General features: G+C 31.7%; 4 protein-coding genes across 21 annotated transcripts in view; 1 reads left to right on the top strand and 3 right to left on the bottom strand.

Moving 5' to 3' along the window:
- LOC122635622 (patronin) overlaps positions 1 to 3,884 on the bottom strand; it is a 43,696-nt gene extending 39,812 nt beyond the window's left edge. For 9 of the 16 annotated variants that reach the window (XM_043826011.1, XM_043826016.1, XM_043826022.1 and 6 more), the window contains exons 1-2: positions 3,472 to 3,884; positions 1,712 to 2,282 (exon numbers count right to left, since the gene is read on the bottom strand). In XM_043826011.1, coding sequence (XP_043681946.1) covers positions 1,712 to 1,858 — 147 coding nt within the window. In that variant the 5' untranslated portion in view covers positions 1,859 to 2,282; positions 3,472 to 3,884. Of the gene's footprint in view, positions 1 to 1,711; positions 2,283 to 2,568; positions 2,877 to 3,471 lie in introns of those variants that run through there. The other 7 variants (XM_043826018.1, XM_043826026.1, XM_043826028.1 and 4 more) reach the window with 3 other exon arrangements.
- A 492-nt stretch (positions 3,885 to 4,376) lies between these two features.
- Positions 4,377 to 13,211, bottom strand: LOC122635536 (rotatin). 3 transcript variants are annotated; one of them, XM_043825854.1, is made up of 29 exons: positions 13,060 to 13,209; positions 12,787 to 12,971; positions 12,537 to 12,710; positions 12,312 to 12,457; positions 11,955 to 12,213; positions 11,720 to 11,878; positions 11,550 to 11,654; positions 10,964 to 11,485; positions 10,666 to 10,886; positions 10,361 to 10,598; positions 10,083 to 10,292; positions 9,789 to 9,995; positions 9,534 to 9,707; positions 9,310 to 9,445; positions 8,994 to 9,218; positions 8,657 to 8,918; positions 8,408 to 8,580; positions 8,104 to 8,346; positions 7,817 to 8,040; positions 7,440 to 7,733; positions 7,133 to 7,373; positions 6,895 to 7,063; positions 6,614 to 6,810; positions 5,797 to 6,536; positions 5,521 to 5,725; positions 5,206 to 5,417; positions 5,007 to 5,147; positions 4,792 to 4,921; positions 4,377 to 4,723 (listed from the first exon to the last, which is right to left on the bottom strand). In XM_043825854.1, the coding sequence occupies exons 1-29, from the start codon at positions 13,103 to 13,105 to the stop codon at positions 4,455 to 4,457; spliced, it is 6,507 nt and encodes a 2,168-aa protein (XP_043681789.1). In that variant the 5' UTR covers positions 13,106 to 13,209; the 3' UTR covers positions 4,377 to 4,454. The 3 variants fall into 3 exon arrangements, with proteins under 3 accessions (XP_043681789.1, XP_043681790.1, XP_043681791.1); XM_043825855.1 differs by having other exon boundaries at positions 11,964 to 12,213; XM_043825856.1 differs by lacking the exons at positions 4,377 to 4,723; positions 4,792 to 4,921; positions 5,007 to 5,147; positions 5,206 to 5,417 and having other exon boundaries at positions 5,577 to 5,727; positions 5,798 to 6,536; positions 13,060 to 13,211.
- Positions 13,212 to 13,293: 82 nt separating this feature from the next.
- LOC122635541 (ribonuclease P protein subunit p21) lies at positions 13,294 to 14,326 on the top strand. The gene is made up of 4 exons (XM_043825863.1): positions 13,294 to 13,470; positions 13,577 to 13,638; positions 13,710 to 13,801; positions 13,901 to 14,326. The coding sequence occupies exons 1-4, from the start codon at positions 13,467 to 13,469 to the stop codon at positions 14,217 to 14,219; spliced, it is 477 nt and encodes a 158-aa protein (XP_043681798.1). The 5' UTR covers positions 13,294 to 13,466; the 3' UTR covers positions 14,220 to 14,326.
- The window catches only part of LOC122635538 (cadherin-87A), a 121,602-nt gene continuing 112,929 nt past the window's right edge, over positions 14,246 to 22,918 (bottom strand). The window contains exons 6-27 of the mRNA XM_043825858.1: positions 22,407 to 22,599; positions 21,968 to 22,278; positions 21,722 to 21,877; positions 21,419 to 21,606; positions 21,169 to 21,331; positions 20,601 to 21,045; positions 20,207 to 20,398; positions 19,874 to 20,127; positions 19,661 to 19,793; positions 19,368 to 19,583; positions 18,999 to 19,298; positions 18,674 to 18,918; positions 18,302 to 18,595; positions 18,031 to 18,228; positions 17,736 to 17,958; positions 17,113 to 17,657; positions 16,863 to 17,038; positions 16,657 to 16,792; positions 16,442 to 16,566; positions 16,266 to 16,367; positions 15,973 to 16,186; positions 14,246 to 15,839 (exon numbers count right to left, since the gene is read on the bottom strand). Of these exons, the coding sequence (XP_043681793.1) occupies positions 15,723 to 15,839; positions 15,973 to 16,186; positions 16,266 to 16,367; positions 16,442 to 16,566; positions 16,657 to 16,792; positions 16,863 to 17,038; positions 17,113 to 17,657; positions 17,736 to 17,958; positions 18,031 to 18,228; positions 18,302 to 18,595; positions 18,674 to 18,918; positions 18,999 to 19,298; positions 19,368 to 19,583; positions 19,661 to 19,793; positions 19,874 to 20,127; positions 20,207 to 20,398; positions 20,601 to 21,045; positions 21,169 to 21,331; positions 21,419 to 21,606; positions 21,722 to 21,877; positions 21,968 to 22,278; positions 22,407 to 22,599 (4,926 nt within the window). The 3' untranslated portion in view covers positions 14,246 to 15,722. The remainder of the gene's footprint in view (positions 15,840 to 15,972; positions 16,187 to 16,265; positions 16,368 to 16,441; positions 16,567 to 16,656; positions 16,793 to 16,862; positions 17,039 to 17,112; positions 17,658 to 17,735; positions 17,959 to 18,030; positions 18,229 to 18,301; positions 18,596 to 18,673; positions 18,919 to 18,998; positions 19,299 to 19,367; positions 19,584 to 19,660; positions 19,794 to 19,873; positions 20,128 to 20,206; positions 20,399 to 20,600; positions 21,046 to 21,168; positions 21,332 to 21,418; positions 21,607 to 21,721; positions 21,878 to 21,967; positions 22,279 to 22,406; positions 22,600 to 22,918) is intronic.

Below are 22,918 nucleotides of genomic sequence, written 5' to 3'. Positions count from 1 at the left end.
AGATTTCATTCCAACGTAATAATAACAGATGACGTCGAGAAACGTCTTAATCATCGATTTGAATATCCCGCCAATCCTTCATTTTGTTTCGGTTTTTTCTTAATAATTATTGGAAAGTAATTTCCTCTCTACAACGTTCGAAGCGTTAACAGATTATAATTCGGTTCTCGTACATGTTGAGAGAGTTCGCGAGTGATAACAAAGTAACTAGTTTGTAGTTAGTTATTGGCTTCTGCCTTCGGGACACACTTTTCCTTCCGTCGAAGTTAACACCTCCTAGCTTTCTCGTACGATACAGAATTTGCGATGGCTTTAGCAAAAGGAATGAAAGAAGAAACGTCTTTAGCATTGGACAAATGCCAAAGCATTGAAAAAGAAAAAGAAGAAAAAGAAGAAGGAGAAGTAGAAGAAGAAGTTGACAACGAGGTCGCTATGACGTTCGAGTATCGATTGTTTATCCGTTCGAAGTTCTAAAGAAAATTTATATTTCCCGCGAAATAAAAATACCGAGCGTGCTGACAAGTAAACCAAATTGACAAGTAATAAGACTCGAATTATTAATCGATTTTGAATAAAAGAAAATCGAACGAAATATATATTTTTTTTTCGAACGAGAAAAAATCTCCTCCGTTCGTTAGCAGTAACAGCAGATAGGTATATAACACGTTCGTTTCGTCGTTCGCAATATATAACCTTGTGCACAGGAAACGAACGCCATATTCGTCATAGCGTCACAGCTCGGGAATAGCTTTACTACCGTCTGTATGAGACCGCCGCATGACTGCTTCTGTCTTTATCTTCCTTCATACCCTTTCTTTTTTCTTGCCCGATTCACAATCGAATTGTTTCTATTGTATGATTTTTAACCTACGATATTTCAGAGATACGCATATACAAATTTATCTGCGATTGTTTCGTCATATTGAAATAAATTTCAAAAGGATCTTTGTTGGCAGACATGACTTATGTAATTAGATCTAACTACTACTGTATAAATTTCAAGTTTATAATAATATATCTAACTAATAATATATTATAATAGATATAATAAAAGTTAGATATAATAAAATAATATATCTAACTATTAATTAATGGCTTAAATATATAATAATTTTTTATCTACGCTCCTTTTTACCGGCAAAGTAAAAAACATTTCGTCCTAAATTCACGAACGATTCGTGCCACCGTAATCTCGTCTGTAATTTCTCGACGTTCGATCGATCTCCGAGTGATCGATAAACGGTCAAAGATCTGGAGTAAGGATCGAAAGCGGGTTACTACCAGCTTTCACTCTTTTCCAACCAGTTGCAATCACGAAAACGTAATACAATGCATACTTACGTACATGGATACATACGATTAATTTTTAATCGTCACGAAGTACGAAATAAAAATCAATGAAAAAACATTCGAGATAGTTCGCAAAATACTAATATAAACTTACGAGAATTCAAGATTTCTTAGCAAACAAACGAGAGATTCTAGCTTCGTGTCACCGTACATTACAAAATGCCGGCTCCTATTCACCCTTTACGCGATAACTCTGCTTACTTAACCTATCAGCACGTACCGAAAAGCAGTAAATTCGTTGCACATGGATGACGAAATCTTTCTTTAAAGATTTCCTTTGTAAATCGATGTAATGTTCACATAGTAAGATGATCGGAATAACAGTAATAGTAATAATAATAATAAAGAAAATAAAACTAACCTGTCGCGAGTCGTAAGCGTCCGAGAAATGTTCGGCATCTCCCCCGGCCAATTGATACTGTTGTTGTTGTTGTTGTTGTTGTTGCTGTTGCAGATGATGCTCGCCAGCGGGTCCTTTACGTCGATCGTCACCCGCGTTGCGATCCATGTCGTCGAAACCATGGACGACCCTGTCGGCCAGGCCGTTGCAGGTCGTCGAATCCTTCCCTCCTCCTCCTCCTCCTCCTCCTCCTCCTCCTCCTCCTCCTCTTCTTCCTCTTCCTTCACCCTCGTCCTCGACACCGCTTCCGCTGCTTTGCTCTTGACGAAGAGGCGCGAGATCGCCCACAACATCCAACGTTCCTACTGTCTGATATTAATACCACACTGCATCCAAGTGATTTTCTTTTTTCCTCGAAAGGACAACGATAAACCTTTTCCACTGGTCCTTGTCCTCGTCATAACACACCCGACGATATTTTTTAGATTAAAAAGAGACAGACAGACAGACAGACAGACAGATTCTTGGAAGGGAAGAATATTTTCCCTTGTTTTGTTTCTTTTTATTATCTCGAAACCATCGACGTTCCCACCTTTAGTTTGATAGTGAAAATGTGAAAAATTTTTTTACATTAATTTCCTAATTCTTTTTTTTTCTTATGAAAAAATGTTGTACGTGTGTATGTGTGTGCAAGGGAAAGAAAGAGATGAAGAGAGAGAAAAGATATCGAAAGAGGAGCGGAGATTCGCGAGGATCACCGCTATTTTCGTCGGCGACGTGCTTCTCCCTCCATCTCTTTTTCTTTCGCACACACACACACACACACACACACTTTCTCTCTCTCTCTCTTTCTATCTGGTTGCCTTCTCTCCACGCACCTCTATTCCTCTATCGATTTTGCGCGGTGTGCGCGCCAAGGAGAAACGTGAAACGGCCGCGGACACGGTCTTTCTAACGAAATTATTGTACAAAGTAGTAGTAGTAGTAGCACCAGCAAGCAGCAGCAGTAATACGCACCTGGACTAACGAATACGTACAACAGAGAGACACATACTACATGTTGGATTGTTCCAAAAGTTCACTGTGATTTTCGACAGATGTCAGGATTATTATGTCTTCTATAAGAAAATAAAAGAAGAAAAAGAAGAAGGAATAATAATTAACAATTATTTTAATCTCGAAAATGGTATTAAAACGAAAAAAGAAGGGAAGAAAGACACGTGAGAATTAATTTCCTCTCAAATAAATTTTCCTTAAGAATCGTCATAAAATTTTTGAAAAATTTAACAAACATATATATGACTAGAGTGGTCGAATTGCATGTTTCTCATTGGCGGGCGAGAGAGAAAGAGCGCGCGAAGCGTGCAAACTAGAGAGAGAGAGAGACAGAGAGTGAAATAGAAAGAGTGAAAGAGAAAGAGAGAGAGAGAGGAAGGATGAGCGCGTAAAGAAATTAAATTTGAAAAAAAAAAAAAAAACAGATACTGCAAATGAAAAATAGGAAGAGTCGATCGTATATATTAAGTCAATCTCTCTCTCAGCTTGAGTTGGCACGCGCGAGGAGGGGCGTAACTCGCGCGATCGCGTTCGAAGCTTATAGAGAGGGAGAAAGAGGGAGGGAAGGAGAAAGAGAGAGAGAGAGAGAGAGAGAAAGAGAATATAATACGCGGAGATGGGGGCGTTTTCTCCCTTCAACTCGCACGATCTTATATATACATCTCTCTCTCTCTTTCTCTCCTTCTATCTCTCTTACTCCCTTGCTCGTTAGCTCGCTCGTTTACCGGCTGTGGTCTTTTTCGATTCGCCAACGTTTCAACACGATAAAATTTCTTCGATTGATCTTCTTTTGTTACAGGAAAAGGTTATGTATCCACGTATGTCGTCGTTAACAAAAGCACAGATTTTCGTTGATAATCACCAAGCACCCCCGAAAGAAAGAGAAAGAACCGTGTCGTTTCTTCTTTCCTTCTCCTTTCTTTCTCTCTCTCCTTCGTTCACAAGGAAATTATGTACAATACGTTGTACACGCAGCTCCAATAATAAATAATCTCACGCACGATTTTCTAACTTAACGAAATTTTGATAATCGCGTATAACGACGGGTGTTGTCAGCCCGATAAATCGTCCTCGTCGTGTACGAGCTTCAAGAGGACGGCACGTTCCTCGTCGGCCATCGTGAAAACCACCGTCGTTGTAGACTACAGTGGCGCCACCTACTCTTCTTATCGATGTGTCGATAGCATCGATGTTTCGAGAATCGAGAGACGATTGTTTTGCGATAAGAATTATCTTCTAATGGTATTTGAATTCTTTCTTTGTCCGCTATTCAAAAAGATTAATATAAAAATATTATATTAATAAATTTGCGATGAATTAAATTAATTAAATATATAGATATGTATATATGTATATACTAACTTTCATTTTTCTATTTATGTGTATAAAATTATTAACATTTTTTCTTCGTATATGCAGTACCGTTTTCAGAGCTATATTTATTTGTAAACAAAAGATTTTTGTAGTCAAATAATAATATTTTTAACAATCTTTTCTTATTATTTATATTACCTGTAATATGTATATTTAAAATCTAGCGATATTTACAATATAATAATTCATACCTGAATTTATACAAATTTTTACCAAAAATATCTTTTACGACATAATTATAAATATAATATAAACGTAAATAAATATATATATATTTATATACTATATATAGATTTTATATACAATTAGTTTAGGAAGTTAATTATTTAATAGATTAATCAGACTTATTTTCAATAGGACTTATAAGACGCATCAGATATTCCAATATTTTAACTACATCTTGTTCTTGTTCCACGTTATTTGTTGTTAATAATGTTAATCTAGCTAATGCCTCTTGAATACTCTGCGGAAATCCTGCAGTTCGTGCTATTAATTTTCCTTTTTGATTATTACATATTAATGACCATAGCATTGATCCTGCTATTCTGATTTCGCATAATGAACCATTTTTAAAAACATCATGGAGAAGATTGATGATATCCACTAAGATAAACGTATTGAATAATATATTAGTAACTTCTCAATTTTTAAATATAACATTATTTACAAACCTGAACTAAGAATTCTTGGTCTATTTGCCATATTAAATGCTAAATTACGCAAAATGGAAATGGCAAGAATTTTTGTTGGTGAAGATGAACATTTTGCTAAATGTATCAAAGCATCTAAAGCATCTACAGCCTAAAACATATGCATTAAAAAATAAATATACTATGATGATACAGATGTCTGTATGGAAAAATTATAAATATATCTTTTTTTGTACTTTAGGCACACAAATTTGTCCTTCTTCATAATATGTAAAATCAATTAGAAATTCTAAACAATAGAGTTCTACCAATGGCCAAGGTTTTACTCTCTTCGTAGTAATAGGATGTATCTTTGTAAAAAACTGTAGTAAATTGCTCTAGAAAACATTAGTTTAATTAGTAGATTGTACTGATGTCATAAGAGCATATACTTACTTTTGAAATTGAGACTCTGCATTCATGTACATGTACGGCATTTCGTAAAACATGAAAAGCAAAATGCAATTTGTTGTTATCAAAAAGATGTCCTGCTTTATCGATCTCCTTACATATTAATTGTATAATGATATGTATTATAGCAATTGTATTAGGTGTTTTTCTCAATCCTGTTCCTGGTAATACCGTAGTTAATGTTAAAGATTGTGCTGCTGTAAGAAAGAAAGAAAAAATTATTAACAAAAAAATAATTTTGTATATTTCTTTTAAATATTACATAAATAAATAAATGTAATTTTAATCACTATATTATACCAGCAGAGCACTTTGTAGTAAATGTTGCTAATAACTTTAATGCACAAGATGAAATATTTTTATTCAAGGCTATCCAAGCCCATAATTTATGCAATACATCAGCCAAGCCATCTTTAGTAAGTGTTTCTTTAACTTGTAAATTTTCATGCATAAAATTCATTAATAATATGAAAACATTATTTATATCACTAAATAAAGGATGAATCTGAGAAAAAAAAATGAAGAGATTAGATTCTTTAATTACACGAATATCGTAAGAAGACATAAAATATGTACCTTTTTTTCACGATCGACTTGATTTTTATAAAGTTCAAATGGTTGTAAATTTAATTTAACATACAATTCTTTGAGTATCATCAATGCTGTTTCAGATAAATTCTCTTTCAATGCTATTTTTTTGGCTTCCATAGAAACACATAATAAATTAGCTAGAGCACTGACAATAAGATCTCTATTCTCTATATGTTTACGACTTTTTTTCGATCTGGTATAATTATGAGCAATAAAAAGAGGTAGTAAAACTTTACATAATTCAGCACCTATTGTACACTGATGCTCATCTGATTTCATTTTAATGTTTTCAGAATTAACAGTATAATCCTCAATTTCATCATTTCGATTTGTTTTTTTAGAATGCAAATTTATACTTCTTATAGAAAGTTTATTAACGTTGGATATAACTTCTTGTAAATTGTTAGTTTGGTTACTTATTGGAATGTATATAACACTATCTAAAATCGTCTTTATCGAAATATTATTTTTTCCTAATGTTTCTTTTTGAATTTCTTGAGTAAGGAGAAAAGTAAGACATGCAATAGCATTCATTCGTAATTCTCTGTCAGAATCTTTAATTGCAGTGCAAATAGAAGTTAGTGCTTTATCTGGACCATGCAATTCTAAAGCTGTTTGAATAGATTCAAAGTGTTGATCATCTGTCAACGATAATATAGATAAAAAATTATAAATCTCTGCTTTTAATTTATTGTACAGAGAAATTAGATGTGACATATGAATGCCTATAAAAATACATAAGAAAAATTAACATTGACTATTCAACAAGTAATATTAAGTGAAATGTTGATAAACTACTCACTGTACAAATCGAAATGAAGAAGATTAAATAAAGAATAAATACAGTCAGGCGTAAAACTTGCAACTGCAGCAAATTCGTTACTATGTACGACGCAATTTGATAAGACAGCACAAATGCTGGTATACATTTCTAACATATCACAATAATGTATAAGATCTTTCTTAGTATCAATATTCTTTGGAATTTCTCTTAAGCATCTGTAAGATATGTGATACGTAAATTATATTATTTTTAATTAAATGCTTAAACGGATTTATATACATATATATATTTATGTATACCTAATAAGATATTTATCGAGAGATTGTTCATAAACGTGACGTACTACTTCCTGTTGTCCAATAAGTATTAAATTATTTAAAAGAGTACACGTTGCTGTTACTAAAGAAGGAGTTGCAACAGATAATAAATAATGATCCATATCCATACTTTCAGAATCTACTGCTGAAACTATAAAACAAAATAACGAAGGACGTAATAAAAAATATAATAAAATTAATAGAAAAATTAAGTACTTACAAGGTAGCAGTTCATCATGACAATTGTATAAGTATGATACAGTTCGTGGTACTAACGATACGCATCCTGATGTCGCAGCTTGTATAGATGGTACTTTACCATTTTTTTGTTGTTGATTGTTTAGCAAATCAGAATCTAATGTTGGTAGCACATAAATGTTGGAATATAATATACTCATCTCATAATAAAAGTTCACTTGTTCCGTATATATAAGTATAATATTTGTTTTCAACGAATCCACCTGTTAAAAAAATAATTTAATTAATAATGCGAGCTTCATGAATTTTTTTGTTACATAATATCTTACATGTTGAAAAGACATGGAGTTGCAATTTTTTATTAAGTTGCTGAATGCAATACATGCTTGCTCTCTAACGATACAAGATTCTTCTCCAATTATAATGTATTGCAATAACATGTAACATAATTCATTTGGTGCAACAGCAATTGCATTTGAAAGCTGTGATGCAGAATGCATTTCATTTAACAATCCTGACAAAAGCTGCAAAGCTGATGCACGTACCAAAGGATCTCTATTTTGCCAAAGCATTGGTAACCAACTTAAAGATCTGCTATCTTCGTACCAAAACGATATCCACGTCTAAAAAAATTATATGATATTAGTTTAATCAGATAATTATAAATATTTTCATGGTTTGATTAATTATCTATAAATATTTTTACATTTTTATTAAAATTTTCGTGCATTTGATACAGCAAATGATTGAGGCATATTATAGAATTCCTAGTTATAGATAAACCCATAAAACTAACTGTACCAGCACCATGAAAAGATATAATCATTTCAATAAGTGTATTTCCCAATGATGCTAATAAATTTTTGTGATTGCTCCAATTGCATTGGCTGATTAAATATGTCAAACATGTCAGCAACCAATCCAGATATGCTGGAAATATAAAAAAAAGTAATCAAAAAAGTCTGATGCAAACACAAAATTCTATATTCTTACCAAGGTTGTAAAAATTTTGTTGATTTCCAAAACATAAAGTAGAAACAACTAATTCGATAAAATGTATCCATGTATGTTTCTGATTAATGTCTGATTTTTCATTTCTTTCAATAGCTGCACACGTACGTGCTAATTTTAAAATTGATTGATGTACATCCTGATTATCTATTTCCAAGTTTTGAAATAAATCTGCCCATGACTTTGTCATATTTTTCATCATCTTACTTATCCATGAACTTTTACCTATAAAACAAATGTATATTTTAAAAATCAAATTATTTTATCATCTTATTTATATTATTACCTTTTGTTGTACTGATATATAATTGTAAAAAATTGATAATATTAACAAATAAATCACAGTCCTCTTTGCTCGACGGATGCGATGATAAAAATCTTTCGAACGTTTGATCCCACGGTAAAGAATTAATATCTTTGATTTCTTCGTATTGCAACATGTTATAAAATTTTAAATACCTAATAAATATTACATATTATTGTATACACACATATATTAGATATATACAATATTTTTTTAATTATAAGATCTTACATTATCAGATAATCGAGAGCATTCAATACCCCATCGTGCGTCGTAGAATTTTGTATATTATATAATTGTTTTTGACAATAAAAATATGAACAGCTGTATTGAAAAACGAAGAATTCATGTTCTTGTATTCTTAATTTTTCTGGTAATTCAGGATCATTAACATCATCATAATTTTTCCATAACATTTTCCATCCACCATTCCATTCCCATGCCCAATATTGTCTTACAAATGTTAATATTGTTTGATTGCTTCCATGGAGTACTATAATATATATGTTAGAATTAATTTTAGTTATTATAATAATATATTATATACAATTACTATATAGAACGATACCTGATATTTCTGATCGTCTATGTATACTGGTTTTCCAATGAGATTTACAAATTAATGGTAATCTCATTTTAATTACAATGATATGAGGCAAAGATACAGTTAATTGAACATTACTTTCTGTTTGTTTTTCATTCATTCTGATGATATAATCATTATATAAAAGTAAGCATAAAATATATGAACCATCAGCCTTGACACATTCATTATTTGGAAATAGAAATATACCTAAAAATATATATTTAAAAAAATTTATATATATATATATAAAAAAGTAAATAATTAGATAATTAACAATATGGATAAATTGTATACATACTGCGAATAATATTTATGAAAACATCAATATTAGTGGATAATTCATGTCTCACTGATGATTCACTAGCAACAATTAATTTTAATATTGCAAGTATTGGAATAACAGAATCAGGATAATTTTTATAATCATTTTCTATCTAAAATCCATCACACACACAATTACTACAAAGTACAAATTATGGTTAAAAAAAATAAATAAATAAATAAATAAAAAATTATATTCACCAAAGCACTGTTAAACGCTTGTAAGATTAAAAATAATCCATTTTCATTAAGAAATAATTTATGTAATGACATGTCCGTAAGCATTACATTAATTTGTACTAATGCAGATTTGCGCATTTTAGGATCGACATCGGAATCTCTTAACATTTCCAGCACCGATAATAAACTACTTCTCTAAAATAATTATTTAATTGTTGCTTAACTTTTAATTGTTATTTAATTTGTTATAGTATAAAAGTGTGATAAATATAGAACCTGATAATTTCCTTCTAAGCGTTTGAAAACAGATGGACGTTCGAATATACAAAGAGAACTGAGAGGTAGACCATGCAAAGAAGATAATCTTGGTAATTTTTTAATAGAGTCTTTTTCTTTACCAAGTAACCAAATTAATCTACAAGAAGCTTCTTCTCTAACATCACACTCAACTGAATACAATAGTCTTAAGTTACCTTTTAAAACCTGAAATATAGCATCATATAATTTTTTGTGAATAATTCGAAATTATATATATATATATATATAATTAATAAAATATTAATAAATTACCTCAAGATATGGTAAGTGAATACTATTAAAGATATCAGGATCAAGCATTTTTGTTATACACCTGCCTATAACTGTAGAAGAATATGCATAACATTGAAGAAGAGGTAATACTGGTATAATTGTTTCTAATATTTTTAACCAGCCTGTTTCATCAGCTTGAACTTTTCCTTTTAATATATAAATTATTATCTCTTCTGACATTTCTCTAATCTATAATATATTAATATAAAAATGTTACATATATATATATTAATAAAAATAAAATAATGTAAACTTACTTTTTTATTTTCATTGGGTAGACCATAGCAAATTATCTCAGTCAAAACATTTGGTTCCAAAAGGAAAATCAAATTTTCCCATGTAAGTTTTTCTTTATTATATTCTATTCCTAAAATACTTTTGACTAAACTATGACATTCTTTGTATGCAGTTTCTTGTATATCTATGTCTCCATTTGCTAATAAATTTAATATTAATTTTCTGCATATTACATGATCTTCCTTGCTGAGAGAATATCTATAAATAAATTTTCATGATTGTTGAAATATTACAGATAAATAATTTATTATTAATTAATACAAACCTGTTAACATTTTGTAGAAATTTAATAGCTTTCTTAACTATGCTCATATTTTTGTGATAAGGCAAACTTAATTTAGATGCATATAATATTTTTAATGTATCAGAATATGATCCTTTAGAAGATTCTTTTATTGAACAAATAGCTGCTTGCATTGATTTGATAATAATTCTACTTTCATCAAAGATTTTGATGATAGCAAATTCGTTTGAATTTTCTAAATGCTGTATATGCACACACACATATATATATATTATAAAAAAAGAAAGGATTATTATTTTCATTTATAGAATTAATTTACCTGAATATATACTTGAAGTGCAGTATGCAATTTTGGATACATCAAATATATAGGTGCATCCATTAAAGCAATAGACATAGAATTTTTCATGGATTTAGGTAAAATAATATCTGCTACTTCAAATGGTACAATATTACTTAATAAATTTACTGTAATGCAAAGAAGATGAAGATATGTAATCCTATGATAATCTATACTCCCATAACTTGCAAAATATTCTAGAGAATCTCCTAGTAATGTTAATAACATTTTTAATTCGTCGCTGATCTTCCTAGCCATACTATCATTGCATATCCATATATTTGGCATGACTGTGGTAAGTAGTAATTGTGCTAGTTCATGAATCAGGTCAACTATGTATTTAGTATTTTTTAATGGAAATGTAGAATCGTTAGGAATATTTAATTGTGCAATAACGTGCTTTAGTGTCTCAATACAATAGGAAGGAATGAGCATTTGTTGCAATCGTAATACAGATTCATCTACATTATCCATGATGCTTTGACTTCTGTCACTTGTAGCCTGAAAAAAATGTATGTATAATTACAATAAATATATTGATTTACAAGAACAACAAACTACATACAGCAGATTGATATGCTTGATAATTAGCTTCTGGTATTCCTCCATCAGGACTGTCTCTAGCTTCTGATAAATGATAACTATTATTGTCCAATTTCTCTGCTAATAACTAAAATATATATAAAAATTGATAATTATATACAGAGTCTAATATGAACATATATTTACTTTTACCTTTTGTTTTTTATTTGCTACACATGGATCATAATAATAATAAATTCGAAATCGTAGACATCTTGTTAATTTATGTAATGTTTTTAATACAGCTGGTATAATATATTTAATATCAGACTCAATTAAATTTATACTTATATCAAGAAGACCATGTAGCACCTAGAAAAAAAAATAGTTTTTAGGAAATCTTAAAAAAATATAATCCCTGTGCAAACATTATTTTTTTAATATTCACTGATACTACTGCTGGTCTTTGAAGAAAAACTTCAGCTGGAAAATCTTGTAACATAACATTTGTTATAAACTGACATGTATGTAATATCAGATTAGTATCTGCAGTATTATTTAAAGCTTCCTCCACTGCTGCTAGTACACCTTTATCCGATGTGACTAATGGTTGCCATGGCATTACTAACCATTTAATCCCACCCTCCACTGTCTTAGAAACGAGTGTACCATCGCTTTGTTGAATAGTAAGATCCATAGGCAATGTACTGAACAGAAATCCACAACATTTATATTTCGAATATATTATAAAAATGAATATTATATATATATATCGAGTATATTAATGTATTAAATTTATATTTACTTGTCCAATGGAGATATAAAAGCACAAACATCATTGGAAGCATTAATCTTGTCAGCATTAAAATCTTTATTTCCATAATTATCATAATTATGTATTCTTGTTATATACTCCGATTGTTTAAACGATATTCTTGATGGATCTAATGCCTATTATAATAACAAGTTATTAAGACATTACAAAACATTTATGAAGTATAAAAATTAAGAAATAAAATTAATTATCTACCTTAATACTTGTTCTAACGTCATTGGAAGATTCTTCTTTATCTGGATTGAGAATAACTTGTTCTATCTGATCTATTTTATCATACCAAGAAGTGTCAAGTTTTCTTTTTAATTGATGTAGCTCGTTTTGAAACCTTGATCTGCCAAATGCATTTAAGTAATTGTTATTTCCACCCTTAAAAAAATTAACAAATATTCAATGTGTCATATAAGTTTTTTTGTGAATATTTATTATCATAACAAAAGGATACCTTTATCAATCTATGTAACAAATCTAAAGCCTCTCGAGGATGAGGTATATTGTCAAAAGAAAACCAATGAAAGAGTTTGACTATTAATTCTTTCTTAACAACGTCAGAATCACATCCAAAGCCAAGATCTAATTTAGAAATAATATTTTCTAATGCCCTCGCTCGAATCTCATCAATACTGTGCGCTGAAATAAATAAATCATATGGATTTCTTTTTATTCTATTTTATAAAATCAACATAAAATACGTCAACTTCTTGCGATAAAAGCTTACCTAACTTTTTAACATGTGCAAATGTAATTGTATTTAAACTTGACATTGTATTTCAACATTAATTCGTACAACTTTATTTTAGGTTAATCAAGTTTTGAAAATTGAACCGCCACGAATTACACGAGCGCCAATTTTCAACTAGGAATCTGTTCCAAGAGTCATCTAGTATTGTGTACAGTTCTATTAAGATAGTAATTTTTTATTATCAAATGTTTCTATATATTTTAATATTTGCTAAATTAATTAATAAATAAAACATTTACTAGTGCAAAATCTAGTTGTATAATTTATTTAAAAAAGAACCTCTTATATGTGTATGTAGAATGACCTAAGTGTATTGTGGTTAGAATTGTTATTAGACTATATTATAAAAAGTGTAATTTTAGTAACTCTTTTTTTTATAAATAATGGGTAAGTTATAAATGATTATTTTTTAATGATACTATATAAATATTTTGTAATAATAATCTATTTGTGTATATATGTATATATATATATGTGTTATATGTTTTTGTAGAAAAAGAAGCAAAAGCTTGTCAAGGAAAGGATGTTTTTGAGAGAATGAATTATTTATATCAGGTAAGAAATACTTTACAATAATTACTATTGTTAATACTCAAACTTTTTTTTATAATTCTTTTTTTTTATAGGCTAGTCATTTAATAGCATTAAAAAATAGAGTTGCAGCTTCTTATTACGGAAATACAATGATGGGTTGTGCCAAGAAAGCTGTACTACGCATGTAGGTGCTGACTACATAAAAAAATTTTTAATTATATTTTAATTATTGGAGATCTATCATTTATTTTTTGTTCTTCTTTTTGTTTTCTTTTTAATATAGAGAACCAAATATAAAAAGAACGATATGTAAACGATGTCAATCTCCTTTAATACCTGGAGAAACAGCTAGAGTAAGATTATGTTCTAAACATATTAAAGGAGTCAAATGGACATGTTTAATCTGTTTGAATAGTAAAAAATATCCTACTAAAAAAGGATACAAGTTATGGATAGATCAGCCGGAAGCAATAGTTGAAATTCTTCATTATGTTCCTAAACAAAAATCTATTGACTGTGATAAGAACAAAATAGATGATAATAAAACTGAACCATCTGATAATACGAATATAGAGAAAAAATCAGAACATAATCTTGATTGAGACAATTTCATGTGTTGTATAGTAAATTTGATGTACGAATATTTTTTATTAATCACTTACATAAAATATGTTACAATATTACAATAAATTTGTAATTAATAAACAGACACTTTTGCTAACTGGAATATTTATAACCATCTAGTAATATCATAATGCTGATAATAGTTTTATATGTTCATAGAAATAACTCGATCGAAGTTAAGTTACTGTTCTCAGAGTACAAGATATATTTTATGATGACCATTGATTGCAGTGAAATCCAAAGATAACTGCATTTTTTTATCATTGAGGACGGTTTTGAATGAACGTTTGAGAGATGATATTATAAATGTCATGAGTACAATGAATTTTTTTTATTAAGTTTGATTCTACTGAAATTCACTGCAAGCAATATCACGTATCTAACTCATACAACTATATCCGCCCATATCCAGTAACTTCCATAATATTATATATGGTACCTAAAACAAATCAGCACGCACGAACTCGAGCAGAATCAAATCACAGATTAATCAGACAATATCAGTCATTTAATATCAACTTAAATAACTTATCTAGATTAGATGATATGAGCTTAGGGCCATCTACAAACATATAAGAGATTTGTAGGTAAGTATTTTTAGTATATAATAATACTAATTATATAAAATGAATATACAATGAAAATCTTTCATTTTGACAATGTTCCTGAACTTCTGTTAAAATATGAAAAGGTGAAACTTATGGCATTTAACTAACGACACCTTTCCTAAAATAACTACATTATAAGTCGACATAAATATTAAAGTAATTAAAAAAGTAGTAATAGTAAATAATAAGAACTGGGCTGGACGGAATCTACACATTCATTTATATACATATATCTGTCGTGCCAAGCTTCGGTCTTCTATCTATTTCCCTTAATATTTTCATTTAGTATCTATGAGCTAGTATTTTTGATTTCCCTAACACTAAATCTAACGATAAATTATAGATAGGACTCCAGGTTGGCAACGCACACATATATACATGCACACACCGGCTACAGGATATATTTTTCTCCAATAATATATTGACTATCATTCGTCGTTGTCCTTCACCCCATCAAAATTTTACGTCGTGTCATGGAATGGCTCAAATTGAAATAGAACAAAGTGTATTTCATAATCGTAATGGATCATTCATATTTGGATAAAAACAGAAAAAAAAAAGAAAAAAATTTTGCTCTTCTTTTACACGCGTCCTTTTGTCGCAAACGAATCTATTCGATTATATCCCGTCTCCGTCCACAAAGGAACACATTTACTATTCTGTTATTGTCTCAGAGGTGTGTGCATGCGAGCCTTGTTTATTTTTTTTTTCATTTTTTTTTCTGTTTTTATTTCTTTTTTTTTTTTAAGAGGCGCGTGCAATAGACAGAGCCGTAGATAGAGAGGTACAACGTACGGCGAATTACGTATAGATGAAAAAGGGTTTTTTTTTTTTTTACGTCGAAGTATTATCTTCTTTCTCTCCTTTTTTTTTTTATACTAGCCCTGAAACAAATTGAGGTTGTCCATCACGGTCCAGCGTCAGTTGCGGCATTACATTTGGTGATGGCTGAAATGTTGAACCTTGAAATCCCATTGCTGATTCATATAACTGAAGCAAAAATTATAAGTGTATAGATGTAATGCCTGAGATAGATCCTTAATCAATAATAATAATTAACATAAAAAATTCTATAATAATTTCAATGACGTGTATAGATGAACATTTATATTAATTTACAAACATTATGATTCCCAGGAAGAGTTGTATAATCTGGGGTGGTCGAACGATGCCTATTTGCAGGTAATGGATGTTGAATAGTAGCATAAGTATTGTCTTGAGACGTATCACCCATACCGAGGCTTACGCCACTTCCACGTCTTTCCAAGCCAAGACCACCCTCAGGTTCGCTAAACACTTGCATCGTTAATTCTTGTTCCTCGTACAATTTTAATTTTCTGTAAATGATAAAATTGCAGTATTTTTGGTATAAATTGATATTACCAAAGAGATATAAAGTTATAACTCCTTTCTTACTGCTCTATCCATAATGGATTTTCCGTTGTATTTAATTCATCGATTATTTGTTTCTTTATCAAACCATCTTTTTTTCGTATATCATTTGGCACAGTAATAACCCTGATGCGAGGTAAAACGTATTAATATAAATTTCAATAAGATATGATTCGACAATAAAAGTTTTTGAAACTTACCAATGTCGTAAACAGCAACAAACTACTGTAACTGTAACAGCACCTACCAGTAGAACGACTAATAAAGCTATTAAAGCAGCTAATGCAGGATCAAAAGGTTCCTCTTGAACTCCGGCATAAGCTGGCTGAAATGCAAAGTATTGAAAACATGTTAAGCAAATATTAAGAAACTTCTTTTTATTTAAATAATAAAGTAGCCAAAATGAAATACTTACTACTACGTTTTCTATAGCAAAGCCGGCATAATAATCTTTTAAGAAATCGTATTTGGCATCAATGACTTTAAGAACGTGTGGAACTGGAGCTATCGTTTGACTTTTTAATTCTACGACGTGCAAATACATATCGCACCTAAATGAAAAATTATCATACATTTATTGAGAACATGATTGATCTATGTGTCATTAATTCATTATTTTACCATTCTCTTCGGATATGTCCGGAGGCATCTACATGATATCTAATATCATCTACGACTACTCTACTCTGAGTAGCATTTGATAATTCAGATACAATCTCATCTCGTTGTCTATTAACTTCTTCTGGTGGTCGTGATAAAATGACTCTTATCAATTGCGATGGCTCGAATACCCATACCTTAATATAATAAAAATGATGAATGAAAATTAAAGACGTATGAGACGTATAAAAATTATGTTAAACTTTCTTACATGAACTCTAGTCATCGCATATCTCTCTGGAATGGCTGTCTCTTTGGCTATAACTTCGACGATAAATCTATCTTGATTATATTCAGCCATATATCCACTGGTGATCAGTTTACCATCTTGTGTCACATTGAATGGACTTGGTATTATCGAACCACTAGGTTTATCTGATCCATATTTATACAAATTTGCACCTGCTATATAGTAATGGAGAGTGCCATTATCTCCAACATCCAAATCCGAGGCTACTACTTTAGTAACGAAATCATTCACGTTTGCCATTGAGTTAATTCCTGCATAATAATCGTTTCTCTCGAAAATAGGAGGATTATCATTTTCATCGAGGATTGATATCGTTACGTTAACATGACCATGATCTGAACTAAGTGATAAGGGACGACCTGCTTCCGTTGGATTGATATATAGATCAGGATTGTTGGATGCGAGGATAGAGAGAACATACTTGTCTCTTATCTCACGATCGAATGATTTGTTTGCATATATACTACCATCCGATTTGTCCATATAAAATGCATAACCTTCGTTGCCTAGAAATATTAAAAAACAAAATTAACGATATGATCATCCACTGAAATGACCTTCGAAATCATATGACAATTACAAACCTGCTTCTATGTAATAGTAAACTTTGGCATGTCTACCTTCGTCCTCGTCTTGTGCGATTACTTTACCTACAAAATAATCTTTAGGACGGTTCTCTGATATCTGAAAATTGTATTCATCGTAAAATTGTGGAACATTATCGTTCGTATCGACTAATTGAACCGTTAAAAGACGTAAAGCTTCGTATGCCGTAGGAGTACCATGATCGATCGCCACGAGGACGAGCTAAAATCAAAATCAATGTACACATATATATATTTTTTTAATTTATATTCATAAATAAAAAATACAACTTACTTCAAATTTACTTTTGATCTCACGATCGAGTATGATCTTTGATCGAAGTTCACCGGTTTCTTGATCGATCGAAAACTCCTCAGTTTCTTGAACATTTTTATTTCCAACTTTTAAATGATAACTAATTCGTCCATTTTCACCGGGATCTCGATCGATAGCTTTTACAGTCAATATCAAATAATTAGGTACGCCGGCATTCTAAAATTCATTTATTATATTAGCAAAATAATTAGTATGATAAATATTCACTGCATAAATTATCTATAAATACCTCGGGTACTTCGACCGTTGCGTTTGTTAATTCGGGCATAACGAATTGTGGCTTGTGCGTGTTCACTGGTGTCACTCTGATATCAACGTAGCATCTATCAAAATGTGGTCCATTTCCAGCACCATCTCTCGCTTCAACTTCGATTCTATAAGAACCAGCTCGTCCAAGTAAAGCTGCAGCAGGATATAGAATACCAGTTTCTCGATTCAATGAGAAAGAATCATTTTCATTTCCATGAACGATGGTATACCAAACTTCTCCATTAACACCTTCGTCATGATCGACAGCTCTCACCTTGATAATAATAAATATTACAAATGATATTCTCGTGCAACATGCTAAGTAAATTTAGGTACGATCGATTGAGCAAACCTGTAGAATGGGAGCTGGAGGATTAACAGACAAATTTTCAGCAACTGACGCTCTATAACTGTGTTGTGAAAATATTGGTCGATTGTCGTTCACATCGATCAACTTAACAACGACAGGTACAGATGTACTGCGTCGAGAATTAACATGAGCGTTGTCACTAGCCATCACCGTTATTATAATTTCTGGTGTAATTTCTCTGTCGAGAACCGCAGCACTACCAACGGTAATTTCTCCAGTTTCATGTCCTATCATAGAGTAGAAGAATAATTCATTGAAATATTTCATCTTTGATCGGGTATATCTATTCGTATGTAGACGTAAGTACCAATGTTAAAATCAGCAGCATGATCTCCGATAAGACTGTACATGATTTCACCGAATGAACCCTCGTCTCCATCTGTAGCTTTTACAACAATAACGTGGGATCCTGGTGGTGAATTTTCCTTGATCGATGCGTTGTAACCTTCTTTCTCAAATTTCGGATCTTGATCGTTGACATTGATCACTGTAACGATTACTTTAGCTGTTGTAGACAACTGTGGTACTCCAGAATCGTAAGCTACGACCGTGAACTCCAATTGCTTTGTCTCTTCATAATCGATAACTTGGCTGGTTCTAACAATTCCTAGAATAATAAATGGATAATAGTATCAGAAATAAACTTTACAAAATTATTTCTGACGAGTATACCAACCAGTGATATTGTCTATATTAAAATAAGGACTAGGTGGTTCAATAGCATATCCTGCAATGTTACTATCAACGTCTGTTGCAGTAAATGCACCAACAACTGCACCAGTTGGCTGTTCTTCCTGCATTTCGATTAAATATCTCGGATTATTTCGAGTCCATGGTTTTAAAAATTCTGGCGCCACGTGATTCACGTCTATGATAGTGATTATCAAGGTACCTATACGTAAATAAAATATATAATATAAACATTGGGCTAACAAAGTAGATGAAGTAATTGCAATAACAATAATCTACCTCTCCCTTGTTGTAAAGTAGGAGCTGTAGTATCACTAACGACGATAGTAACGCTAACAGTTGCTGCGATATCTCGATCTAATGGTCTGACAACAGAGACTTGTCCTGTTGCTCTGTCAACGGCAAAAAAGTCCTAAAGAATATAAATGATAATGTTGCTAATGATTCCGATAATTCGCTCTCTGTAACGAGTTAGATTTTTGATCAACGTACTTTAAATGCTTTGCTATCGTTAACTTGTTGACCATTTCTATCGATTGCTGTAATCGGCTCAGAAATTGCGAAGTTCAAAGCTTCTGAATTACCACTGTCTGGATCGGTTGCTTTCAACGTTGTAAAAACCGTACCGATAGGAGTGTCCTCCGTTACCTCAGCACGTTGAGTTTCCGGTGTAAAATATGGTGGCTTGTCATTGCTATTCTCAACTTTGATCATCAGTGTTGTCGTACCTGTCAAGCTTGGAGTTCCTGAAGGAATATGAAGATAATGTAAAACATATAAAATTTCTATATGTAAATTAATTGGAAATCAATAAAGAATAATCACCTTTATCAAAGGCTATTACTTCCACGTGATAGGTATCCTTATCATCAAAGTCTAACTTCCTAGAAACCGTAACGACACCCGTTGTCTCGTTAATAGCAAAATCATCGAAGGCTCCCTTTTGTATCCTATAAACCAGCTCAGCATTGAGGCCGCTATCAGCATCTGTGGCAAGCACCTCTTCGACGATAGTACCTATAATATTATATTACAAATTTTATTATTTTTGAAGCAATTCCAATACCGTTATCTCTTTTGATATATGTACATTCCCAAGTTTGGAGCATCGTTTCTTTTTAAAATTTTATTTGAAAAGTAGCATATTTTTTTTAGAGTCACTATAGATAGGATCGTATACTTATATATCATAGATGATATCAAAAACGTTGTTACTCACCGACCGGTGAAATTTCTGGTATACTAGCCGTATACAAGTCGTGAGGAAATACCGGTGCATTATTATTCACGTCACGTACGGTGATATTGACCAGAGCAGTGTCAACGAATATCCCGTCGCTCGCTTGCACGGTGAGGGCTATCCAATCGTGCGTGGAATTCGTCATATCGACCGGACCCTTGTTTTTTATGGTTATTTCACCGGTGTCCTGATCGACGTCGAATAGATCCAATTCGTTTCCAGCTATCAAAGTATAAACGATCTTTGATGTTTTGTCCTTATCGCGTGCTTGGACCTTCAATTCCGGTTCAAATTTCTCAGCACCTTCGTCTACTACGGCACGATATTTGTCTTGAAGAAAACGAGGTGGACTGTCGTTTGCATCGGCTAAGCTAACGCGTAGGGATACACTCGTTGTCTGTCCTTCTCCATCATCATCGGTTGCCTTCGAAATATTTCAAGAATGTTTTGAGAAAATGTTTCTTCAGATATACGTATATTCATTCGTATAAGGAATCACACAATTCATTTAAATATATTTCATGCGTATACTGAAAAGTACGTATACCTTGTAAGTGAGAAAGTATTCAGTCTGTTCTTCATAATCTAAACAAGGTGAAGTACCAGGAGTTGGACAAGGAGCAACGGTGATGCTACCAGTTTTTTTGCCGACAGAAAAATGTTCTGAGCCTTGCCCGAGCAATTGATAAACTATACCAGATGTACCAAATCTATTGAATATATCATATCATCGATCAAAATCGTTTCCTCTCGCTGATCTAACTTACTGTTTTTTTTTTTTTCTCTTTTCGACTTACTTTCCACTGTCACGATCTTTGGCAGTGATAGTTATAACTGGTGATCCTGGAGCAGCAGTTTCTGATACTAAAGCTGTATACGTAGGACTACCAAAGGAAGGTGCATTGTCGTTCGCATCTGTGATCGTTACGGTAACTGTTGCGGTAGATGAGAGTTTAGGATTCGTATGAACTTCCTCAGCAACGACCTAAGTGAACAAGTATATATATTTCTTTTTTTCAACACAAAAATCAACGGAATGCTAGAGAGACTGATTAGGATTTTAAAAAGAAAAAAGAAAAACAATAGAAATCTTGTATTACCAGAATGATGAACTTCCTTTGATTAGGATTCTCATAGTCGAGAGAACCATTCGTTACTCGAATATTTACTGATGTACTTCCAGTAGCCATTGCAGGTTCCACTGTAAATGCACCTGTTATGTCTTCCAAACGTAGAGAAAATACGGAATTCAAGCCCTACCATAAAGCGACAAGGAAAAAATGGATTTAGAGATTATTACATTAGTATTGTTTAAAACAATGAGTGTTCGTTGGATTTTTACTTACAACGTCTGGGTCTTTGACGGTCATATCTAAGTGAGGTAACGGTGTACCATCCGGCACATTCTCAGGAATTTCGATATTGTATTCACGGCGATTGAACGTCGGTACTTCGTCATTCACATCCTTGATCGTGACGGTGGCTTCAGCTGTTGAGACTGTCAACTCATCGTTACCTGGTATGCCGTCTATTAATTCTCGAGCTCTCACTTTTAGTGTCAATACTCCTGTTGAATCTTTCAAAGCTTCTCGATCTAATGGTTTTGCTGTTCTTAATTCGCCAGTATCGTCGTCGAGTAAAAAGTAATCGAATGGATCTAAGAAATAGAAAAGAGTATATGTATCTGTATGTATAGATGTGAGTATGTGTGATTGTAAAGAAAAACGTCGCAAATCAAAATCGAAAGGAGAAAAACATATATAATCATTATCTCCAGCGACTCACTGGTGACCAATTCGTAGAACATTTTCCTCGGCATCCCCCTATCACCGTCTCTTGCTTTGACTGTCATCACTAAAGTACCAATGAGATCGTCTTCTCGAACTACTCCAGTTAACGAGTCGAGAAATTCTGGTGGGCTGTTCTGTATGTCCGCGACTTTTATTTCAACGCCAGTTGTGCCATTATTCAAGCCATCCTATAACAAAAAAATAAAAAAGGAGAATGTTCAATCGAATCAAGAAAAATATCTGGGACATACGATTTAAGAACAAGAGTAAAATGTAGATAGTTCTATAGAGAAATTCATAAATGCGTGTCGAGTGTGACTCGACACATGTTTCATAAAATTTCTATTAATAGATCTTTTTTGTTCTTATTTTAAATAAACAAAATAAAATTTACATGATTCTAATAAAAATTTTGAACAATTTCATCATAATTATGTGCTCATAACGAAAAGAAAAAAAAAATTCAATTTTAAAAATTATTAACAAAATCGATTTTATTATAACAAT

This window comes from Vespula pensylvanica, chromosome 18, assembly GCF_014466175.1.
Source record: "Vespula pensylvanica isolate Volc-1 chromosome 18, ASM1446617v1, whole genome shotgun sequence".
NCBI classification, from domain to species: Eukaryota; Metazoa; Arthropoda; class Insecta; order Hymenoptera; family Vespidae; genus Vespula; species Vespula pensylvanica.
The sequence above is the reverse complement of the archived record's forward strand: the minus strand, read 5'-3'. Positions and strand labels throughout refer to the sequence as shown.

What these genes read in the sequence shown, in the direction of transcription:
- LOC122635536 (XM_043825854.1), bottom strand. Translation starts at nt 13,105, where the DNA reads ATGTCAAGTTTAAATACAATTACATTTGCACATGTTAAAAAGTTAG. An exon ending in CACTTCAAGTATATATTCAG is followed by an intron (nt 10,887 to 10,963) that starts GTAAATTAATTC and finishes GTGCATATACAG; the next exon opens with CATTTAGAAAATTCAAACGA. An exon ending in GCAGAGTCTCAATTTCAAAA is followed by an intron (nt 5,148 to 5,205) that starts GTAAGTATATGC and finishes AATGTTTTCTAG; the next exon opens with AGCAATTTACTACAGTTTTT.
- LOC122635541 (XM_043825863.1), top strand. An exon ending in GAATGAATTATTTATATCAG is followed by an intron (nt 13,639 to 13,709) that starts GTAAGAAATACT and finishes TTTTTTTTATAG; the next exon opens with GCTAGTCATTTAATAGCATT. An exon ending in AAGAAAGCTGTACTACGCAT is followed by an intron (nt 13,802 to 13,900) that starts GTAGGTGCTGAC and finishes TTTTTAATATAG; the next exon opens with AGAACCAAATATAAAAAGAA.